The sequence below is a fragment of the Helianthus annuus genome, chromosome 6 (assembly GCF_002127325.2).
Source record: "Helianthus annuus cultivar XRQ/B chromosome 6, HanXRQr2.0-SUNRISE, whole genome shotgun sequence".
NCBI classification, from domain to species: Eukaryota; Viridiplantae; Streptophyta; class Magnoliopsida; order Asterales; family Asteraceae; genus Helianthus; species Helianthus annuus.
The window spans coordinates 76,750,387-76,773,337 of NC_035438.2; the positions used below are offsets into that span (position 1 = coordinate 76,750,387).

At 37.9% G+C, this 22,951-nt stretch overlaps 1 protein-coding gene across 1 annotated transcript; it reads right to left on the reverse strand.

Moving 5' to 3' along the window:
- Positions 1-20,193: 20,193 nt before the first annotated feature.
- LOC118479587 lies at positions 20,194-21,925 on the reverse strand. The gene is made up of 4 exons (XM_035974190.1): positions 21,700-21,925; positions 21,385-21,593; positions 21,037-21,340; positions 20,194-20,213 (listed from the first exon to the last, which is right to left on the reverse strand). The coding sequence occupies exons 1-4, from the start codon at positions 21,923-21,925 to the stop codon at positions 20,194-20,196; spliced, it is 759 nt and encodes a 252-aa protein (XP_035830083.1).
- Positions 21,926-22,951: the final 1,026 nt, after the last annotated feature.

A 22,951-nucleotide genomic window follows, 5' to 3' on the forward strand; every position in this document is an offset into this window, starting at 1 on the left:
TAAGAATGTCATCAATGAAGACGATGACAAACTTGTCCAAGTAGGGTTTGCAAACGCGATTCATGAGATCCATGAACGCTGCTGGTGCATTAGTGAGCCCGAAAGGCATCACCAAGAACTCGTAGTGACCATAACGAGTTCTAAATGCAGTCTTATGCACATCTTCATCTCTTACCTTCAGCTGATGGTAACTGTCCTAAAATCAATTTTGGAGAAGTAACTTGCCCCTTGCAATTGGTTGAACAAATCGCCGATCCTGGGCAATAGATATTTGTTCTTGATTGTAACCTTGTTTAGCTCTCGATAATCAATGCATAAACGCATTGATCCATCCTTCTTCTTAACAAACAGTATCGGTGCTCCCCAAGGAGATGAGCTAGGCCTAATAAAACCTTTAGCCAACAAATCATCCAGTTGAGTTCTCAATTCTTTCATCTCAGTCGGTGCTAACCTGTAAGGTGCTCTTGCAACTGGTGCTACTCCAGGAATAATGTCAATTCTGAACTCCACTTGCCTATCTGGTGGTAAACCAGGTAGTTCTTCAGGGAATACTTCTGGATATTCTGAAATAACGGGGATGTCTTCCACCTTAGGCTTTGGTTCATCAATAGTTACTTGTGCCATGTAAATGACACATCTCTTCTTCAAACACCTTGACGCCTTAAGCATAGACACTTGCTTAGGCAACCCATACTGAGTATCTCCTTGTATGGTAAGTGGCTCACCATACGGAGTCTTGATAACCACTTGTTTCTTGTCACAAACAATCTGTGCTTGGTTTTGAGATAACCAATCCATGCCTATCACTATGTCGAAACCAGCTAGTTTCAAAGCAAGCAAAGATAACGTAAAAGAGTGGTTCCTAATGGATATAAAACATCCATCTAACACAGTTGAAGCAGTTTCTATGGTACCATCGGCCATTTCTACTTAATATTTTATGCTTAGGGTTTTAACAGGCAGATTTAACAACTTACAAAATTTATCATCAACAAACAACTTATCTGCACCCGAATCAAATAATACTCTTGCATGAACATCATTGATAAGAAAGGTACCTGTTATCACGTTGTCATTCTGAATTGCTTCTTGTGCGTTCATTTGAAAGACCCGAGCGTTGGTCTTTTTACCTTCTTTAGGTTTCTTGGCATACTTTGGGCAGTTAGACTTGATATGCCCCTTCTCGTTACAGTTGTAACAAGTCGCATCCTTCATCTTCTTCAATCTAATGTCTTATGCTCACTAGATTTACAGATCCCACAAGCCCTAGGCTGCGATTGGGATTTTGATTCATACATGCACTTTCCCAGATGACACTTCTTGCAGGTCTTGCATTTGGGCTTCTCACCCGACTGCTGGTCATCCTTTTTAGATCCCGAACTCTTCTTGTGATCAGAGTTCCCCTTATGCTTCTTATCTGAACGGTGTGAGTTATTGATGTGCGCAAAATGCAACATATAAATTACATCAAATGTGGCATAAAACTAACCCTTTTTAGTACTAATGTTTGAAAAAGTGTGTTTTTGTCTTCCTTTTGTATTTTCAGGATTAAATGAGCTCAAATGAACAAAAGAAGCAAAAAGGCAGCTAAATCTAACATAAATACAAGAAAAGGAACAAACGTGGCATGCCCGACCCCCGACAGCATCCTCCCAAGCAAAAACAAGAGAACAAAAGGCTAAACATGCCCCGTGCTCAATGAGCACGGGGGCGTGCCCAAGTGTCTACAGAAAAGACAAAGTTGTAGAAGCTTCTATCACCCACCACGGGGCGTGCCCAGCGGACACGGGGCCGTGTTCAACTCTAAGATTCGCAGAATCCTGGGAAATCTTGATAGTACAGATACGCTTCTGCACATGAGGTCGTGCCCAGCGGACACGGGGGCGTGGTCAACTAATGTAGACAAACTGCATTTAATGAAGAAAGAGAAGATGGGTGGACACGGGGCCGTGCCCAATGGACACGGAGCCGTGTCCGGGCTTCTGTGCAGGCTATAAATAGGGGTGCTTGGCTCATTTGCAAACCATCCCTTGGCAAACCACCTCTCTCACACTTCACCCACCCATCACCACCATCACAACCCACATCCACCACCATCATCCATCATCCATCATAGAGTGTTTGAGTAGTCTCGGGATCCAAGATTAATTGTAAGAGTTCTTGACAATCAAAGGCCATATTTGCCTAAGTCTCTTACATCACTTGATGAAGACAAGTGTCTAGTGTAATACTTTTTATTTTTAATCTTTTTGCACTTTTTATTTGGTTATGTATTAATGACTTTAATAACTAGTTTCTTATGTTGAAGGTGAATGTTTCTTTTCATTTGTCCGTGGTATCTTGGCATTATTTTACTGTCTATATAAAATAAAAGATTTACCATTCATATCTCCACGGTCTATATGGAGATATGTTGGCTACCTGGTCGGGGGTTAAGGGAATGGTTTGGTAAGAGTCTTGCCTTGTTCAGTGTATAGATCTTGCAAGGACCTGGGTCAAATTTAGGAGGACCTCCTTCAATACCCATTGGTATTGGATGGCGGGGGTCCAAACTCTTTGAGCCCCTCATTATGCATTAATAACTTAATTAACTATCTTTCAATAATCCAACCCTTTGGGATTGTATCCTTGCTGACTCAAACTACTGGGTTGAGGGTTACGTCACCTTCAAAAGAGAGGCCTACTACAATAACTAAGATAATCTCTTAAAAAGTGCAAAAGTGTGAAAGTAATCAAAGGTTACACTAAACACGAGTCAGATCCAAGTAATTCATCTTGTCTATCTGTTTTTACTTTGATTTTTATTTTCAGCATTTTTAGTTTTTATTTTCTAGTTTAAAACATTTTTCTAAACTTTTGATTTGATTAGACGTTGAGGATAAACCGGTATTAAATGCTCTTGTGTCCTTGGACGACCTCGGTATCTTACCAACACTATACTACACTCACGATGGGTGCACTTGCCCATATGTGTGTTTGGTGTTAGTAAAATATCGTGTTTTATAAATTTAAAACTTGACTAACGTGTAAAAAGGGCTAACAATATATCTAAAAACCTACGACACCACACGCGCATCAAGTTTTTGGCGCCGTTGCCGGGGACACAAGGATTTTAAGAAAGTTAGGAATCAACGGCCTAATCGTTTTTCTTATTTTTCTATTTTTTTAGGATTTTTCTTAATTTTTCAGCTTCTGCAGAACTCAGCACGGGTCGTGCCCGCTGAACACGCCCCGTGCCCAATCTTTGGTACTGGCAATCCTGTTTTAAGTCAGACAGTTGCTGAACACGGGGGCATGCCCACTCAACACGCCCCGTGCCCAAGTATCAGTTACTGAAAACAGAACCGTAAGATCCCGACGGTTGGTAATTTCTGACACAAACATGAGTGATACTGATATTTTTTACTTTCGACACTCTTATGGTACGTGGTGTCAAATATGTGGTGGCCCCCATAAAGATTTAGAATGTTATTTTCTAATTTATAAGCCCTATTATATAGACCCATTGTTTTCCTGTAGCCTTAAGAGGGGCGAAAATAAAAATAATCCTTATCTCTCCCTTGAATGCTCTCAACCGAATCTTATAGGAGAAATGCTTCTTGATAAATTATTTCAACTAGACGATTTAATTCTTAATTGGTCAAAAGAACTTGAGTTGGACTTTCCATCTCAAGAAGATACCCAAGAAGAATTGTTGGGATCACATTCAAATAAAAACAACTTCGTTGTCCCCGATATTACCTCTAACTCTAACGAAGACTTGAGCGATAGTCGTCCCTGTGTCGATTGTGCCGTGAAGGACTCCCCATCGACTTCGTTCGGTGCATACATAGACCTGAGCGATTCGGCATACACCTTCTTTAACGAGAGCCCGGGAAAGGGTTGGACTTGTCCACCTACATTTAGCATAAGAATCACCCTCACCGACAACCTCTTGCGTTCTCGTCTTAATCTAGAACAATTAAGGTATCTCAGGCACTTTGGGGTTGTTCCATCCAGTAAGGAACTGCTCGATCCGGATAAATTCCTTAAAAATAGATGAAACTTCATAAACAACCTCTAGACATGGGGCCGTGTCCAGGTCAGCACGCCTCCGTGTCCACCAAAAGATTCCTTTCTGACTTTTTGACAGAATACAGACAAAATGTGTCAGGACCCTGCCTGCACACGGGGTCGTGTCCAGCCGACACGGGGCCGTGTGCAGCGTGCTGTCGTTTTCTATTAATGCAGCCAAGAATCCTGCACATTTGGACCATTCCAGGGATAGAGATTTGGTGGGATCTTCACACATACCATCCTAGGTATTTTCTAAAAGAAGGTTCTCAACAACCATCTTGTCCTTTCCTCTCTTGTCCATTCCCTTCTTCTTCATCTTTTACCTCAACACCTCCATTAAAGCTTGAGATCACCATGATTCCAAGCTTTATTGTAATATTTGTTAGGCTTTTGTGCAAGGAATCTTGTTAAAAATAAGTTTTATAACATTGTTTTAAGTTATTTCTGCTAAAAAACGTTTCTTAAACTGGAAAAATAATTTGAAACTCCAAGATTCCTTGTTCCAAAACTTGCAGAAAGGTGAACACGGGGCCGTGCTCATTGAGCACGGGGCCGTGTCCGAGGTTACTGTTTCTTTAAATGAACTCTTTTCAGTTTATTTTCGTAGAATGTCAAGCCAAAACAGTGAAACTTCGTCAACACATTCCAGAAACAGTCGAAGAGAATGGAGGTCCTCAATCGAAGCAACTCTCGTACGCTACGTGATGGCATTACGTGAAGCTCTTGATGAGATGACATCGGTAGAGGAGGTCCTCAAAGACCGTATAAATTATCTTACGATGGGGTTGGAAAACAGTTTTCAAGAAATCAACCTCTTGCACCAGAGGTTGAACATTCTTGTGACACCTCCCATGGAGCCAATCCTCCCTCAAGAGGATTGGAACCTAGCACTTGGAGTCAACAATCCCACCAGATGGGATGACATTCCAGCGGAGCCCCCTCTTGACGAATTGCAAGAAGTCCCGGTGGAGGTTACACCCCCTAAAAACTGATGCCAACGAGCCCGCCTTTCTTCTCCCAAGGGAGATAGAAGAATGGCTCGCCGACGTGTGAGGGACCCATGTCCGGAGGAAGAAGTTCTTCAAGACGCATCCAACCGAGAGAATTATCTTTTCGGAAATTTTGCTAATAGAATAAACTTTAGGCTAGAACTTCTTGGTTTAGACTTCTTATGTTTCTTTTGACCTATTTATCTAGAATTTTAACTTATTAGGACTATTATGTAACTTTCTCTATTTGGATGAATGATGGTTTTAATTAATTTGGTATTTGGATGATGTTGTAATGGATAAAACACACTCGTGATGGGGAAGGATACCAAGGGAAACTTGAACCAGCAACCCATGCACAAAAACAGGGCCACCCGATAATTTTTCTTCATTACAGCAAGTTCAGCACGGGGCCGTGCTCAACCAACACGCCCCGTGCTCAACCATCTGCAGAAAATGCCCAGTTCAGGTAACTGGACACGGGGCGTGCTCGCTGAACACGCCCCCGTGCCCAGGCTTCTGTTTCTTTTTACTAGTTTCTGTTACTGGCGATCTGAACACGGGGTCGTGTCCAGACGCCCAGTAACATAATTTTTTGCTTTTTCACATCTTTTTACACATTCAATCAACCTAAAAACTTATTTTTGGGACACATTGAGAACAATGTGTAATTTAAGTATGGGGGGGGGGTGCTAAAACCTTGAATTTTGCAAGTCCTAATTACAAGCCTTACACAAAACTCTATTGGAACCGCTAAACACCCCAATTTTTTTCAAAAATTTTTACATTTTTTATACTTGTCTAGGTTTAATTTGGGAATTTCAAGTTCTAAAAAGGTTATATTTTTACAAATTTACAACCGATAGCGTCGTGATAAAAAGAACCAACATAAGAAAATTATGAAACGGCATGACAAATCTAGTTAAAATTTGAATATATATATTTGATCACATAAAAACCCATTCCCACAAAAAGTGAGTTTTGAGCCTTTATTGAGCATACAAATACACATCTTTAAACTAAATGCTCATTTTTCGTTTCTTGTGTGAATAGCCGCTTGGTTCTTACGACTTTAGAACTTGCCACGACGATACATTCCCGGTCCTTACCATCTTAAACCCGAGTAAGTAAATGATGGAGGCATTAGGACTAACTTTTTTTATTTCTAAACCATTATTTATTTTTTTTACCACCTACCCAAAATCCCCCTAGTTAACCCCATTGAGCCTAAACCTTTTCATTTCTTAACCCAAAACAAACACCCTTTTACCCAACAAAACCCTTTTTCATTTTAAACCCTTTACTTTAGTAACAAAGCTCGGTTTTTCTTATGACTTATTGAAAAAAAAAAATGATGATGAAGCCAAAAGAAATAAACAAACAAGTTTATCAAAAAAGAACTTTGTTTGAAGAATTACTTCATCAAAATAAAAAGTTACAAAAATAAAAAGTCTTACGAAAACCGACGCTTTTTACGCCTTTCGCCCTTTTCTACTAACCACTAACCCAACCACCTACCTTTAACCCAAGCCTAACCCTTCCCCCAAAAGTCCTCTTGATATTTATAAAGGTGTATAGTTAAAAAGGAAGAGGATTGATTGCTTGGCAAGCTTATGGTAGGAGTAAGTTCCATGCCGCTCTCGAGTGTTTCACTAAAATACACCTTCGGCCGAGTGTTAAGTGATCCCCCATGAGGTATGTGAACTTGTATATAAATGGAATTTTAAAAAAGGCATGTTATGCCCTAATAAGTAATTTTTCTTATGTAATGTTTTAAATAAATCATGATGAATAGGATTGTAAATAAATAAAAATAAAACTTAATAAAGAATCTTGAAAATCCCGACACTCTATGACAAGCCCAAAAACCTTCTCTTCTACCCGTTCCATTTGGGAGTGTAAAGCCACATTATAAAGAGTTTTGCTTGAGGACAAGCAAAGATTCAAGTGTGGGGGTATTTGATGTGCGCAAAATGCAACATATAAATTACATCAAATGTGGCATAAAACAAACCCTTTTTTAGTACTAATGTTGGAAAAGGTGTGTTTTTGTCTTCCTTTTGTATTTTCAGGATTAAATGATCTCAAATGAACAAAAGAAGCAAAAAGACAGCTAAATCTAACATAAATACAAGAAAAGGAACAAACGTGTGATGCCCGACCCCCCGACAACATCCTCCCAAGAAAAAACAAGAGAACAGAAGGCTGAACACGCCCCATGCTCAATGAGCACGGGGGTGTGCCCAAGTGTCTGTAGAAAAGCCAAAGTTGCAGAAGCTTCTATTACCCACCACGGGGGCGTGCCCAGCGGACACAGGGCCGTGGTCAACTCTAAGATTCGCAGAATCTAGGGAAATCTTGATAGTACAGATACGCTTCTACATACGGGGTCGTGCCCAGCGGACACGGGGGCATGATCAACTAATGCAGACAAACTGCATTTAATGAAGAAAGAGAAGATGGGTGGACACGGGGCCGTGTCCGGGCTTCTGTGCAGGCGATAAATAGGGGTGTTTGGCTCATTTGCAAACCATCTCTTGGCAAACCACCTCTCTCACACTTCACCCACCCACCACCACCATCACCACCCACATCCACCACCATCATCCATCATAGAGTGTGTGAGTAGTCTCGGGATCCAAGATTGATCGTAAGAGTTCATGACAATCAAAGGCCATGTTTGCCTAAGTCTCGTACATCACTTGGTGAAGACAAGTGTCTAGTGTAATACTTTTTATTTTTAATCTTTTCGCACTTTTTATTTGGTTATGTATTAATGACTTTAATAACTAGTTTCTGATGTTGATGGTGAATCTTCCTTATCATTTGTCCATGGTGTCTTGGCATTATTTTACTGTCTATATAAAATAAAATATTTTCACCATTCATATCTCCACGGTCTATATGGAGATATGTTGGCTACCTGGTCGGGGGTTAAGGGAATGGTTTGGTAAGAATCTTGCCTTGTTCAATGTATAGATCTTGCAAGGACCTGGGTCAAATTTAGTAGGACCTCCTTCAATACCCACTGGTATTGGATGGTGGGGGTCCAAACTCTTTGATCTCCTCATATGTAAGTTACTATTAAAACTTTAACCCGGCTACTTAGGACTGTATCCCTGCTGACTCAGACTACTTAGCCGAGGGTAACTTCACCTTCAAAAGAGGGGCCTACCACATTATGCATTAATAACTTAATTAATTATCTTTCAATAATCCAACCCTTTAGGATTGTATCCTTGCTGACTCAAACTACTGGGTTGAGGGTAACGTCACCTTCAAAAGAGGGGCCTACTACAATAACTAAGATAATCTCTTAAAAAGTGCAAAAGTGCAAAAGTAATCAAAGGTTACACTAAACACGAGTCGGATCCAAGTGATTTATCTTGTCTATCTGTTTTTACTCTTATTTTTATTTTCAGCATTTTTAGTTTTTATTTTCTAGTTTAAAACCTTTTTCTAAACTTTTGATTTGATTAGACGTTGAGGATAAACCGGTATTAAAAGCTCTTGTGTCCTTGGACGACCTCGGTATCTTACCAACACTATACTACACTCACGATGGGTGCACGTGCCCATATGTGTGTTTGGTGTTAGTAAAATATCGTGTTTTATAAATTTAAAACTTGACTAACGTGAAAAAGGGCTAAAAATATATCTAAAAACCTAAGACACCACACGTGCATCAGTTATCATCCTCACGTTTGCTCTTCCCCGCATCAGAATTCCTAAGCGATTTCTGCCTGACCGCATCAAGGGTAAGAGATAATGACAAATCAGCTACTGACCTAAAGGTAGTAGGTCTGGATGCTTTCACACTTGCTTTGATCTCCGAGGCTAAACCCCCAATGAAACGGGCTATACGTTTTGGTTCCGGTGTCACCAAGTAAGGAACCGATCGTGACATAGTGTTGAAACTTGTGAGATATGCTTGACAGTCTAAAAAGTCAGTCTCGATCTTCTTAACTTCATGTTGAGGACAGAAATTCTCCTTGATCAAAGCAACAAACTGGGGCCATGATAAGTTGTATAACGGAATCTTTCCAGTAGCTTGGATTATGGACCTCCACCAAGCTAGGGCTTCTCCTTTGAACGATTGTGAAACATACTTCACAATATCTTGCTCCGCACATCCACTAATATCAACTACCTTATCCATCTCATCTACCCACGTCATGCAATCAATGGCTCCTTTTTCCCCAGTGAAATACCTGGGTTTGCACCCCAGTGAAATCCCTGGGTTTGCAGGAGACGAAATACTTATATGAACAGGTCTTTGCACGTGGCTCTTGATTGAAGACAATCTTCTTAGATGGAACACTATGCTGATTCGACGAGTGTTGAGCATCATCCTTCTTTGACTCGTGAGTTTTTGAAGGTGGCTTACTGTGAGCCACAGAGTGAGTCTTAGGGTGTGATTTGGAATGGGTTATAGATAAGGTCTTGCTATGTGTACCACTTGATTCTCTAAACTGCCTGTCCACTGCTTTAGAAACAGCATTATCAATCAATGCTCGAAGTTCCTCCCCAGTTATGTTGATCCTGGTAGTATCATGATTCTCTAGAGAGTGACTGTTGACTTCTTCAGATTCTTCCATGTAGCTTGATTGCTACATAAAATAATGACAATGATTTATTTAGAAGTCTATAACAGTATTGTCATTCTTGATGATTTATTAACCATGGTATTAATAAACCATATTGGTTAATTTGTTAAGCATATTCATTCAGGATTTTTCAGTATGATTATCCTCAGTTATAATTCATTAAAATATTATAATGGCACAAAAGGCCAAGTCACAAAGATAGTCTTAAATTATAAGCCATGATCTTATATGGTCAAGGCATTAAGGTTTGAAGACAGTTCATCACCTTTTCTTGACAGGAAGTCGTAGACTACAACTGTCTTTTGTCTTGAGGATAATAAATATGGCCTGTAGGCACTTCATCACTAATGGATGATTAAATAATAATAGAGAATAGGAATTGGAAGAATCCAATAAGGATGACTTGTGTGATTTTATCGAATCACATTTGCCAGGAGTGTTAACATGTTTTCCGATGTTAACAAGGATTTGAATCTTATTTAAGGAGCTACCATCATGGCCCTATCTTAAAATGAAACATGGGCTAGGTTTTGCCTTTAAGATTTTGTTTAATATATATAATGGCAGATCTTACAAAAGGAATGATGTTTTTATTTATTTCATTTATTATAAATTAGGCACATAGTGACAAAAATGAAATTTAATTTAAAACATTCCACAAAAATTAAAAAGGAGTACATAATTGCCCTAAACGTGACTTTTGCATAAATAACTTGCCCACGCAGGGGCTAAATTGAAAATACAAGTCCCCACAGGGACTAGGGACATAAATAGATATCCACACAGGGACTTAATTGAAAATTAAGGAAATACAAACAAACAAATAAGGAATTCAATGACCCCTTCTGTTCTTCCCTTTGATCAAATTTGCCAAACCCATAAGAAATCCCCGGTGGCTTCTACGCTCTTCTTGAACCTCCCGCTCCACCTGGCTCAACCTTTGAAGAATCTCCTACTGCTGCGGTGGTTGGATCTGTGGCGGCTGCGGCTGCTGCTGCTGCGGAGGTTGTGGAGGTGGCGGGTATTGGTACCCATAGGCCGGGTACCCAGTCTGATAGGGGCTCCGTAGGGCCCCTCTGGGTGAAGAGCATTGTAGTTTGCCGCTACAAGATACGGGTCAACATCGGGGGGCATTGTAGTAATTATAGCCAGAATGGTCTGGCTGCTCAAAAGGGTTATACGCCGCTGCACCGGCGTATGAAGGTATTGGGTTATCAAAACCCATATGTGGTGGAGGTGGTGCGACTGGCGCAGAGTCCACCTTAGAAACAGGGTTGGAAGGCCCTCCCATCTGCGGGTCTTCATACAGTGGCGGGTAGTGACTGCCACTAGAGTGCTGGGGGGTGCTAAAGTGAAATCCTCCTCGCACGGACATCCGTGCTCCTGATCTTCTCCGCCTCGATGGCTCCGGAGGCGGTTGCTTCTTTGGCGGCGGTGGTGGCGGTGGAGTAACCGCCTGGAATCGCGAATCCTCGGAGGGATTTTGTTACTGGGGTGCTGGGTTAAAAGAGGGAGTGAACTCCCAAGGATACGAGGCAAACCTTGCTTCATAGCTGTCCGGGCCCCGATATGGCGAACCGTGAAAGGACGATCCATCAGAAATCTCGATGGGATGCGTCGGCGTCCCACTCGGTGGCATCTCCGGATCGGGGTCATCATCCATATCCATAGCTTGGTCACCGGAGAAATGATCTTCTGGTCCCAATGGGTTAAAACCCACTGGTTCTTACACCTGATTTTCCGGGTTGAACCGGCTCTGAAAGTACGGGGTCGGGTCCTCAAAGGCATGGTGTGAACTCGACCGTTGCAGTGGAAGGAAGGAATGGCGAGAATCATTGGGCTCGTTCTCGGACTGTGGCCCAAAAGAGTGATGATACGAAGGTGAGGAGCCTAGCGAGACAGAACGCCTCGCAGGCTCTAAGTATGTCCTCCAGTCTTCTTGGGGACTTGTGCTCATCGTCACTGAAGGAGTTCGCCGGTGTGATGGCCCGGCTTCATGGTCATGGGTGGTGAAGATTGGGGCCTTACCGCCTCTTCCTCGTCCTCTCATACGCGGTGGCATCTTCTGTTCCTGTCAAAAAAAATAAAGGAAACAACAAGGAAAACAATAAAGGACAAAATAAAAGATTAGGATTAGTCCTAAGTCCTTTCCCTAGACTCGGAAGTCAAGGAATGTGCAACTGTGTCATTGAGATTAAACACAAAAGGCTAGTGTTTAATTCCCTCAATGTTGGCTCTAATACCAACCTATCACACCCCGATATTTCCACGTATTACCGGTGGGCCTGGTGGGGAGTATCGTGACGTAGTTGATATCATCATAGTCTATTCATCACAGTTTAATGCACAGCGAAAGTCTAAAAGTAATAATATTACAAACCGAATGAAAGTAACATAAGTATTACAAACGGAATGTAAAAGGATCCACAAGCGGACCAAACAAAAGAAGATAATTGTTCAACAGATTTTTAAGTGACAAAGCTTGCATAACTCTTTATTTAATTCACTCAGGAGTAGCCAGCCTATTCCGCCTAGTACCTGCACTTAACCTTTTGGAAAATACGTCAGTTTACACTGGTAAATACAATTAACTGACACTTTCGAAAATGTTTTAAGAAAATTGATTTCAATGCACAAGGCACAAATAATCTTTTATAACTTGGGATAATTATTTGAAAATAAACTTGTAAAAGAATTATATGTTTGTTATACGTTCAGTAGCCCGGGCTGAATACCGGGTTAAAGATTAATAGACACACCACATAATATATCTCACGGCGAGTTATTCTCGAACAGGCGGGTACATTATTTTACATACGCACCGGCAGGTGTATGCCTACACCCCGTGCTTAAGTCGTGGCCATTTCAATGAATGAGACGAGGATATCCAGGACATGGTCATTAACCCCCCAAAGGCTTAAAACAAACAAAACAAATTAAATGGGTTATCTCAATGATTTAACCTTCATATGATTAAAAATTCAATACCCGAACAAGCGGTATTTTATATACCGTACCCCAAGCACGTATAAGAGAAAATAAGTTAAAAGTATTTACCTGAGCAAAATATTCAAATTTATCTCAGCAGTATACAATCAGCAAGTGCAAAAATCTTTTACTGGGCTCCTAAATCTGGAACGAAGGTTTTTAATAACCTATTAGATTCCTAACGGGTCTTATTTAAGTTTAAACTTAGACCGGTTAGCTTTAACGAAAGATATACGGTTCAAAACGCAAGATTAAGCGAAGACTGGATTAGAATGTGGTTTAGACCCGAAAAGTATGAAGACTTGTATAATATGGGTAAACTAAACACATTCTGGATTTTGAGGTAAAAATGATAAGGTTTGACCCGTTTCGGTTAATTTATGCAAGAGTTAAATGCCATTTTAGTCCCTGTGGTTTAGACCATTTTGCCAGTTTAGTCCAAAGGTTTCATTTTTAACCTGTGGGTCCAAAAAGGTTTCACATTTGCCATTTTAGTCCACTGGGTTAACTTCATCCATTTTTTCTGTTAACGAGAATGCCAATTTGGTAATTTTGTATGTAATTCTGTTAACTAAAAGGGCAATTCAGCATATAAAATGACCGAATTGGTGGGTGGAGTTAACCCAGTGGACTAAAATGGCAACGGTGAAACCTTTTTGGACCCACAGGTTAAAAATGAAACCTTTGGACTAAACTGGCAAAATGGCCAAAACCACAGGGACTAAAATGGCATTTAACTCTTTATGCAAACTAGTCACATAAACCTTACTGAACGCGAAAAATGCATAACGGGTAATCAAATGAGTCATGTACAGATTCCCTAAGTTAATATGCTTAAAATGTGTTATGATATCAGTAGGATACCTTCCATTATGCCCAAAACGGATTTAAAACCAATTTATGCCCCGTAGGGGTAATTTGGTCATTTTAAAGATTATAAAAGAGATTAAATATTAATCTGAGGTTCTGGTCTAAAATGATTAGTAAAAATATTTATTTTTGTAAGTCATACCAGTAGGGTATTGCATATATGTGAAATTTATCATTTATAACCTAACTATGCACCGTAGGGGTATTTTGGTCATTTCACATAAGCTTTATAGGTCAAATTTGGAAATCTGAGTTCAAAACTTTTACTTACTGTTAAAGTTTAAAATTTTACTTAAAACATCAGTAGGTAATAAGTCTTATGTGTCAAAAATAGTTTTAACCTATACTATGCGCTTAAAACGCGTAAAGAGTCGGTTTTAAGCGATTTTCAGTTTATATAAGAAAAGCTGAGATTTTTATCAGTCCAGAAGGCTTAAAATATTTTATTTAACATATAAAATCAGTAGCAAAAGGTTTGGAATCAAAATGTTATGTAAAACTCATTTTATTAGCAAAAAGGGTATAACCGGCAATTACCGAATCAAAGCAAGAACCCTATGCTATGATTAGTTTAAAAATTAATAAAAATCTTAAAAAATCCCAAAATATTATAATACATCAGTGGGTAAAAATTTTGGTGTCGAAATTTGGGTTTAAATAGGCTTTATGCTAAAAATGCCGTTTAATTAATAAAAAGCTTTCAAATTACGATATTGAGCATAACTCCTAATTTAGACCCCAAACTGATGTCAAATTTTTAGGACAAGTTTATAAATCAGTAATAAAGGTTTTTGTCCTCTCACATTTTCAAAAATTTCGTTTTAATGTCAAAAGGGCATAATGGTCAATATTTAAGCAATTAACGGAAACATGTAAATGAATCGGATAATTAAGGAACCATGTAGTATAACCTCAGAAGGTTTTACTAACTTATAATATGGTCCTAAAGAAACCTTAAGGCATATCTAAAACAATCTAAATTGGGTCAGAACTGAAAGTCAAAGCAAAAGTCTTCTTTTGCGACTTTCGGTTCCAACCGAGCCTAAACTCGGAATTGTCGGGTTGAACATGCTTAGACATGTTCGTACATTATTTACCAAGTTATTTTAGTGTTAAAACATGTTCCATAACCTCCATTATCAGTTATGAGTTTATTTGCAAAAATAGCTTTCTGTTGACTTTTTAATATTAAGTTTGACCCGACAATTGACCAAGTTAGAGTGATAATCAGGGGGTGCCCTTTTAAGGACTTATTACCCACATAATTACCGACTCATAGCCACTTTCAATTCGAATAATGGCTGGACCATTAGTGATTAATCACTAAGTCAAAGCTTAATTACGACGGCTTTGACTTTTGGTCATTAAGCTAATGAAACTTGAACTAGAGAGGCTAAGAATGCTTACAAAGGCTCTTATTACGAATTAGGAACTTAAGAAAGCTTGCTTGAGCTCCAGGAAGTTCCAAAGATGAGTTGAGAATGATTTTTGTGAGTGAGCACATGAACTAGCAAACAAGAAGCTCTTATATAGGGATTTAAACTTCACAAGATCATTCCACCCAAGTCTACAAGTGATTCCTGATCATCCCAGGTGTCCCTATGCATGAAAAACTGTTGGCTCAGCCCCTGAAATCGAAAACAAGGCATGCAAAGGAGGTGCAACAGGCTGACCTGGAGCTGTGCAGAGAATCTGCCCAGATTAGGGAGTCGCGTCGCGCGACGGCAGAGGGTGTTGGTGGTGGCGTGACGCCACCATAGTGGTGACCAGATCAGCAAGTTTCAATAAATGACATTTTCACCCCCTGGACCTTCTAAAGCGTAAATTCTTTCATTTTAAGCACATTTAACCCATTTAACTTTTATTCTTGTGATCCATGAGATATAACCAAACACCGTTAGGTCTAGTTTCGTTAAATGGTAATTGAAAACACAAGTTTTGCCTTGTTGACGGTTTTAACCCCTTAATTACGAAAGTTAACATATTTTCCTCATACGATATCGAAACCTTGTGAAATTTTTATCACTTATTCTTGGGAGCATAATTAATCGTTACAAAGGCTCCGGGTTTGTTAAAAGGTCACTCAGAGGTATTGTTTAAACATGTTGACACATTTAACCCGCGCGTCTTGTAAACTTTCACTTTCTTCCACAAACAGTTTCATACGATTCATGATTCATTCATTTAAGGGTATAAACATCGTGTAGGGTTGTTGAAAGGCAAAATTATCAAATGTTGACTCTTTGAATCCTTCTACACACATACTTTCTTTGTTTGTCAACTTTAGTCCCTCGTAATCAATTTGTTAATCGTTTAAAGCCATGACACGTGTCGATACTATATTGGACATGATTTCGCGAGGTGTTACAATCTGATTCAGACACAAAGAAACACCTTGAAACCCTAAGAGAGAAATAGAGAGAATATTAAAAAATATCAAGAACAATGAGTGAACTAATCTAATCAAAAAACTGTGAACTGGGAGCTATATAACTCCCCCATCATGTCAGCGAGTCCAGTCCAGCGAGAATCCAGGCGAGAGTCCAGCAAGCGAGCCCAATTATTGTCCCAATTATTGTCCCAATTGTTGTCCAGTATTCAGTAGCCCACACGTATAATAAGAAAAGAATAGTTAGTGAAAATAGTTATATTTGACAATAATAAAAGTGAAACATTATCAATTTTAGTACCAACAGTTTTGATACTACCATTTTGAATCTTTTCCCTTAAAAAAGATCTAGTTCAAAATGTTTTGTTCTATCGTGAAAAACCTGATTCGCAGTAATACATATTGCTGCTGTATTATCCAAATACAAAGATACAGATAAATTTACATTTACATTTATTTCACCAAGCAAATTAACAAGCCATAATATTTCACATGTTGCAGTACACATCGCTCGATACTCAGCTTCTGCTGTAGAACGAGATATTGTGGACTGCTTTTTACTCTTCCAAGCAATTAAAAACTCTCCTAGAAATATACAATAACCAGTAACAGACTTTCTAGAAACCAAACATTTACCCCAATCTGAATCAGCATATGCAGATAACTCAAACTTAGAACTTTTCTTAAGTAGAATCTCCTTTCCAGGAGAACCCTTGAGATATCGTAACACCCTCATAGCTAAAAGAAAGTGAGCTTTTGTTGGTTTATGCATAAACTGACTTAAGACATGAACAGAATATGCAATATCAGGTCGAGTATGAGATAAATATATTAATTCTCCCACCAACTTTTGATAACCAATAACGTTTATTAAGTTCTCACTTTTTTTTCACATAAGGCTGTTACAACATGGTATGGTTCAATAGGATTACTAACAGGTTTACACCCGGTCATTCCATATTCAGCAAGTAACTCAAGGAAATACTTCCTTTGAGACAAACAAAGTCCACTATTAATTTTAAGAACCACAATGCCCAAAAAATATTTCAGGACGCCTAAGTCTTTAATTAAAAACTTGGATTTAACAAACAGTTTAACACGCAATATCTCATGTTCACTGTTTCCAGTGATTGCTATATCTTCAACATAAACAAGCAATACGACAAACACCGACCCAGAAGTTTTAACAAACATAGAATGATCACATTTACTTTAAGTGAAACCTAACTCAAACAAAACACTTAACAGTTTTCCATTCCACATTCTGGGCGCTTGTTTTAACCCATATAAAGACTTGTTCAACTTACATACTCTCGTATCATTTTTCGAAAAATAACCTTTAGGCAGTTTCATATATACATCCTCAACTAAATCACCATATAAAAAAGCATTATTGATGTCAAGTTGATATATGGACCAACCATTATTAACAGCAAGTGCAAAAACAGACCTAACAGTTATCATTTTTACAACAGGTGAGAAAGTCTCATCAAAATCTATGCCTTCTTCCTGACTATAACCTTTGGCAACTAACCTCGCCTTATACCTTTCTATTTCACCATTAGACTTGTATTTAATTTTATACACCCAGTTACAACCAATGGTTTTTCGCCCAACACGCAAATCAACTAAATCCCATGTCTTATTTCTGTTTAAAGCCTCTATTTCATCATTCATAGCATTAATCCAATTCTAGTCATTACAAGCTTCAAAATAAAACCTAGGTTCTATTGACTTATTTAGACTAGACACAAAACACAAATTATCACATGACAAGTTAGAATAATTAATCACCATTTCCAGACCATACTTAACCTTTCCCTCTATTACAAAATCATTTAGACTTTTAGGAAAAACTGAAGACCTAGTGGACCTTCTAATACTAGTAGGAACATTAGGCATATGGATTCCCTCAGACAGGTTATCACCTTCGCCACCTAATTGCTCATGCTCAGCCCTATCTAGTTCGGCCATTCCTATTGCAGCCTCAGAAACCTCACCAGATTGCTGAGGCCCATGACCACTAGAATCTTTAGCTTGATCAACCCCATTCTCATCATCGGGACTACCTATTTCCTCAGAGAATAGAGATTCACTTTGTTCATGTAAGTCAACAAAATTCAAAGTATAATATTTTCAGGTAAACCAACATCAAATGAGTTTAAATTTTGATTTTCTTTAAAAGAAAATATAGTTTCATAAAATCTAACATCTCTAGAATAAAACACAATTTTCTGTTCCAAATCCCATAATTTATATCCTTTTTTTTCATCTGAATAACCAATAAAAACACATTTATTAGCATGACTTGAAAATTTATCTGAATTATTAAGTATAGTACTAAAACAAAGTGACCCAAACACTCTAACTTGATCTAAAGAGGGTTTGAAATCAAACATAAGCTCATAAGGAGTTTTACTATTAAGCACAGAAGAAGGAGTCCGGTTGATTAAGTATACAACAGTTAGAATACAATCAGCCCAGAACTTTAACGGGATACTCCTTTGAAATAACAAAGCTCTTGCAACATTCAACAAATGCCTGTGTTTCCTCTCAATAATGCCATTATGTTGATGGGTGTATGTTGGTGCATATGTCTGTCGACTTCGTCTTGTATCGAGTCTTGTAATAGGTTTGATAGATCAGGACACGTAGAACGAGAAAAACGGGGAAAAGGTCAAAACAAGCCACTCCACACGAACTGACCAGTTCGTACGAACTGGACAAGGCCAGTTCGTGCGAAGTGGTGATGTCCAGTTCATAGGAAGTGGCTGGCCTATAAATAGGTGTCTTGGTTCTTTCATTTGTGTGTGTGTGATTCCGGTAGCGAAGTATCTCCAGCATTGTAAAACGTTCTGAAATCAATACAAGAGACAATTAAAGTGATTCTAAGTGTAATTCAAGCTGAAATAACTTCAATACATCTGATTCCGCCTTTCGTATTGGAAGAGATCTCTTCTGAACAACTCGTTTGGTCGTCACAACGATCCTACAAGTGGTATCAAAGCTTGGGAGGATGAGTTCTTACCATTTTCAGCTTGATTTCATCACTTTGTTTTCAAATTTCCACTTGTAAGAACTATTTCACAAGTGTAAACACAAGTCGTTTGATGTATTATTCCCTTGTTAGCTAAAAAAACCTTAAACATGTTATTAGTAAACTCAGTCCCATTAACGGTTCTAATTATTTTTACAGACTTTTCAAACTGAGTTTTAATCATCTCAATAAAACATTTAATATTTTCAATCACTTCATCTTTATATCTTAACATATAGACCCAAGAAGACCTAGTATAATCATCGACAACAGTTAAAAAATACTTGTACCCTTCTCTGCTTTTAACTCTATAAAGCCCCCAGACATCCATATGAATAAGAGTAAACTGCCATTTTGGTCCCTGTGGTTTGGGTAGTTTTGCCATTTTAGTCCAAATCTCAAACTTTTTAAATATGGGTCGCTGTTGTTCGCATTTTGTTGCCATTTTAGTCCAAAACTCAAAAAGTCTCATTTTTTATTGTTCCAACATGCCTTTTTTGTCTTTTTGTGCAGGGGTAGTTTTGTCCATTTAATTTTCATTAAAACAATTTCTTAAATTAAAAACCCAAATAAATACTCTCCCTATCCCTGTTAGTTCTCGTTCCCCATTTACATCTTCAACCTCCCAAATAAAACCCTAACCAGAGATCAACCCCCCAAAAAAACCTAACCCACAGTAGATTGGCACCTTCGATCTCCATGTAGTGTGTAGAATAGTATAGAAACCAGGAAATGAGAAAATTGGTTTAAAATAACCTCCATCCTCTGCAACTCATGATACCCAAAATTCATCCTCTGCACGAAACCCTACCCATCCATTTTTTCTCCACCGACCTTCAACCATCAATCGGCTGCTTTCTCTCTCTCAATCACTGTCGTTCAACTCTTCATCAGGTTTGAACAATTACTTAAGAAGATTCGTATTGTTTCGTAGAATATTTCTAATTGCTATGATTTACTCCATAAGTTATAAGAATTGAGAGGTTTTAGATGTTGTTGTGTAGATCGTTATTCTCTAGGTTTGCTAGACATTCATTATTGTTTTTCTAGGAAAAATCTGCTTAATGATGTGAAGAACACGTATAATACTAATCGTTGCTGTGGGTTAGGGTTTTTTTTGGGGTTGATCTCTGGTCAGGTTTTTATTTGGGAGGTTGAAGATGATGTAAATGGGGAACGAGAACTGATAGGGATAGGGATAGGAATAGGGAGGGTATTTATTTGGGTTTTTTAATTAAGAAATTGTTTTAATGAAAATTAAATGGACAAAACTACCCCTGCACAAAAAGACAAAAAAGACATGTTGGAACAGTAAAAAATGAGACTTTTTGAGTTTTGGACTAAAATGGCAACAAAATGCAAAACACAGGAACCCAGATTTAAAAAGTTTGAGATTTGGACTAAAATGGCAAAACTGCCCAAACCACAGGGACCAAAATGGCAGTTTACTCTATGAATAATTTCACCTAATCATTTAGTTTTATGGTCACTCAATGGAAAAGGATCTCTATGTTGTTTAGATTTATGACACGTTTCACAAGGAATGGTTTTATCAAACTGTTTTAATTTTAAATCATCCTTCAAGACCTTTAAAAATATTTCATATGGATGTCCAAGTCTGGCATGCCACAAACTAGTTAAATCAACACTATTACAGCTAAAACAAGTATTCATAGATGACTCACCACAAAAATACAAACCATCATGTTGACTACGAGTCACCAGGATTTTCATTGTTAACGAATCCTGGAGATAATATGCATTTTCAACAAACAACACGGAAACTTTGCTGTCTTTTGCAAGTTTATACACCGAAATTGGATTTACACAGTAATCTGGTACTACAAACACATCATAAAGAGGATCCTATCATTCAATTTAATATCCCCTATTTTTGTAACCAAAGCACTTGTACCATTTGGATGATTAACTTTCACATTATATTCAGAAATATCTAATTGATTTATTAAAACATTACCATATGTTGATTAGCACCGAAATCACAGATCCAACTTATATATTTTAAAGAATCTCTTAAACTAACAAAACAATATCTATTTTTAACAATATTAGCAAAACTATACAAAATAGACCACCTACCTGACATATTACAAGTAACTAAACCTTCACCAGACTTTTGATTCAATAAACTCAACAACTTTGACACCTGATCAGCAGTCAAACTAGAAACAGTATTCTTATCAACTTCAGATGAATCACAAACTACATTATTACTAACAATTTGTTTCTTCCCTTGACCAAACTTATTCTTCATCCAGGTAGGATACCCAATAATCTCAAAACATTTGTCAACATTATGTCCAATTTTGTTACAATGTGAACATTTTAAGTTTTGATTTAAACTCTTATTAGGTTTCTTTCTATTATCAACAAAAGAATTAGTCTTAACAAAAAAAAACCAACATTTTGTTCTTTTGACAAACTGACATTTGAATTTCTGTGAAATTCCTCCCTGGATACAATAGAAAAAGCTTCTTTCACAGTGGGCAAAGGATCTTTAATCAACAAATTAGTTCTAACAGACTGATAAACACTATCAAGACCCATCAAAAACTGCATTAACTTGATTAAGTGACTAAAATCATTATACTGTTTAGAAGCATTACATGCACAAACAAGTATTTGTAAAATCTGATCTAATTGTTTCCACATAATGTTTAACTTGTGATAATATTCAGCCACAGACAAACCATTTTGGGAAAAAAACAATTAATTTTTTGATATAAGTCGAAGACAACAGACCCATCAACTTTGTCATATGTTTCTTTAACTCTTTCCAAACCTCAGATGCAGTTTTAGAATACATATGACCAAGATACAACTCTTCTGAAACAAAATTTAGAATCCAAGTAAGCACAACCGAATTACATCTTTCCCACTGAGTAGCTAATATATCATTAGTTTCAAGTTTAACCACAGAACCATCAATAAACCCAAGTTTATTTTTAACCCTTAAAGCAAGTGTCATAGCATTAGCTCAAACCGTATAATTTTCCGTTCCTTTTAGTTTAACACTAATTACACTTAGATTTGCAGAATCACTCGGATGTAAATACAACGGATTATCAGGTTCAAGCTTACTAATCAAGGTTTCACCAAACACATTAATAAAATCAGCCATGTCAAAAATTCCGAATTAACTCTACCAAGCAGTTTAGTAGTTTTGACTTACACCTTTAGTGTCATTTAGCTTTTATACCACTAATTAGGTTTTTAATGGCACTTTGTATATGCCATATTTGTTATGGGTATTCACGGTCTAGTTTTAATACTTTATTTAGGTCAAACTGTGAACTAAACCGTTAGTAATGACTTTTTTTCATCGAAAATCAAAATCAAATTGTTGAAAGATAATATTGAATCGTTTCCAACGGTTTGGATCCGATTTAGTTTTATTGTTTACCTTTTGAGTCTCCCATATCTATTGTTTTACAAATTTAGTTGAACAAGTCAGTCTCCCTTAAAATATAATATTTGTCTTCAACTGAAACCAGCTTACTCCAATATTACATGTTACTGCAACGTACCTATTTGGATAACGTACCTATTTCGATGACATGGATAATTTATATAACTATTTAAAGAACAAAACTACTAAGCTGCTTGGTATAGCTAAATCGGAATTTTTGATACGAGGATCTTAATATGCTAAATCCACATTTTTACAAAAAAAAAAAAAAAACAAATACAAATGTATAAAAAAATATATTTTAATTATAAAACTTATAGCAATTTCTCTTTTTGGTTTTATACTAGACTAGGAGTGGCTAGTATATCGGAGAAGATTAAGGAGGGGAGATTGAGATGGTTTGGGCATGTGAAGCGGAGGGAAGCGACGGCACCAGTTAGAGTAGTGGAAACTCTTACTGTGCAGGGGAGGAGAGGAAGAGGCAGACCCAGCTGATATGGGATGAGCAGATTAGGCATGATTTACTAGAGTTGCATCTTTCTGAGGACATGGTCCACGATAGGACTTCGTGGAGGCGTAGGATTA

What these genes read in the sequence shown, in the direction of transcription:
- LOC118479587 (XM_035974190.1), bottom strand. Translation starts at nt 21,925, where the DNA reads ATGACACTTGCTTTAAGGGTTAAAAATAAACTTGGGTTTATTGATGGT. An exon ending in ACATATGACAAAGTTGATGG is followed by an intron (nt 21,594 to 21,699) that starts GTCTGTTGTCTT and finishes GGAAACAATTAG; the next exon opens with ATCAGATTTTACAAATACTT. An exon ending in AGTTACTTGTAATATGTCAG is followed by an intron (nt 20,214 to 21,036) that starts GTAGGTGGTCTA and finishes CTTTTTGTGCAG; the next exon opens with GGGTAGTTTTGTCCATTTAA.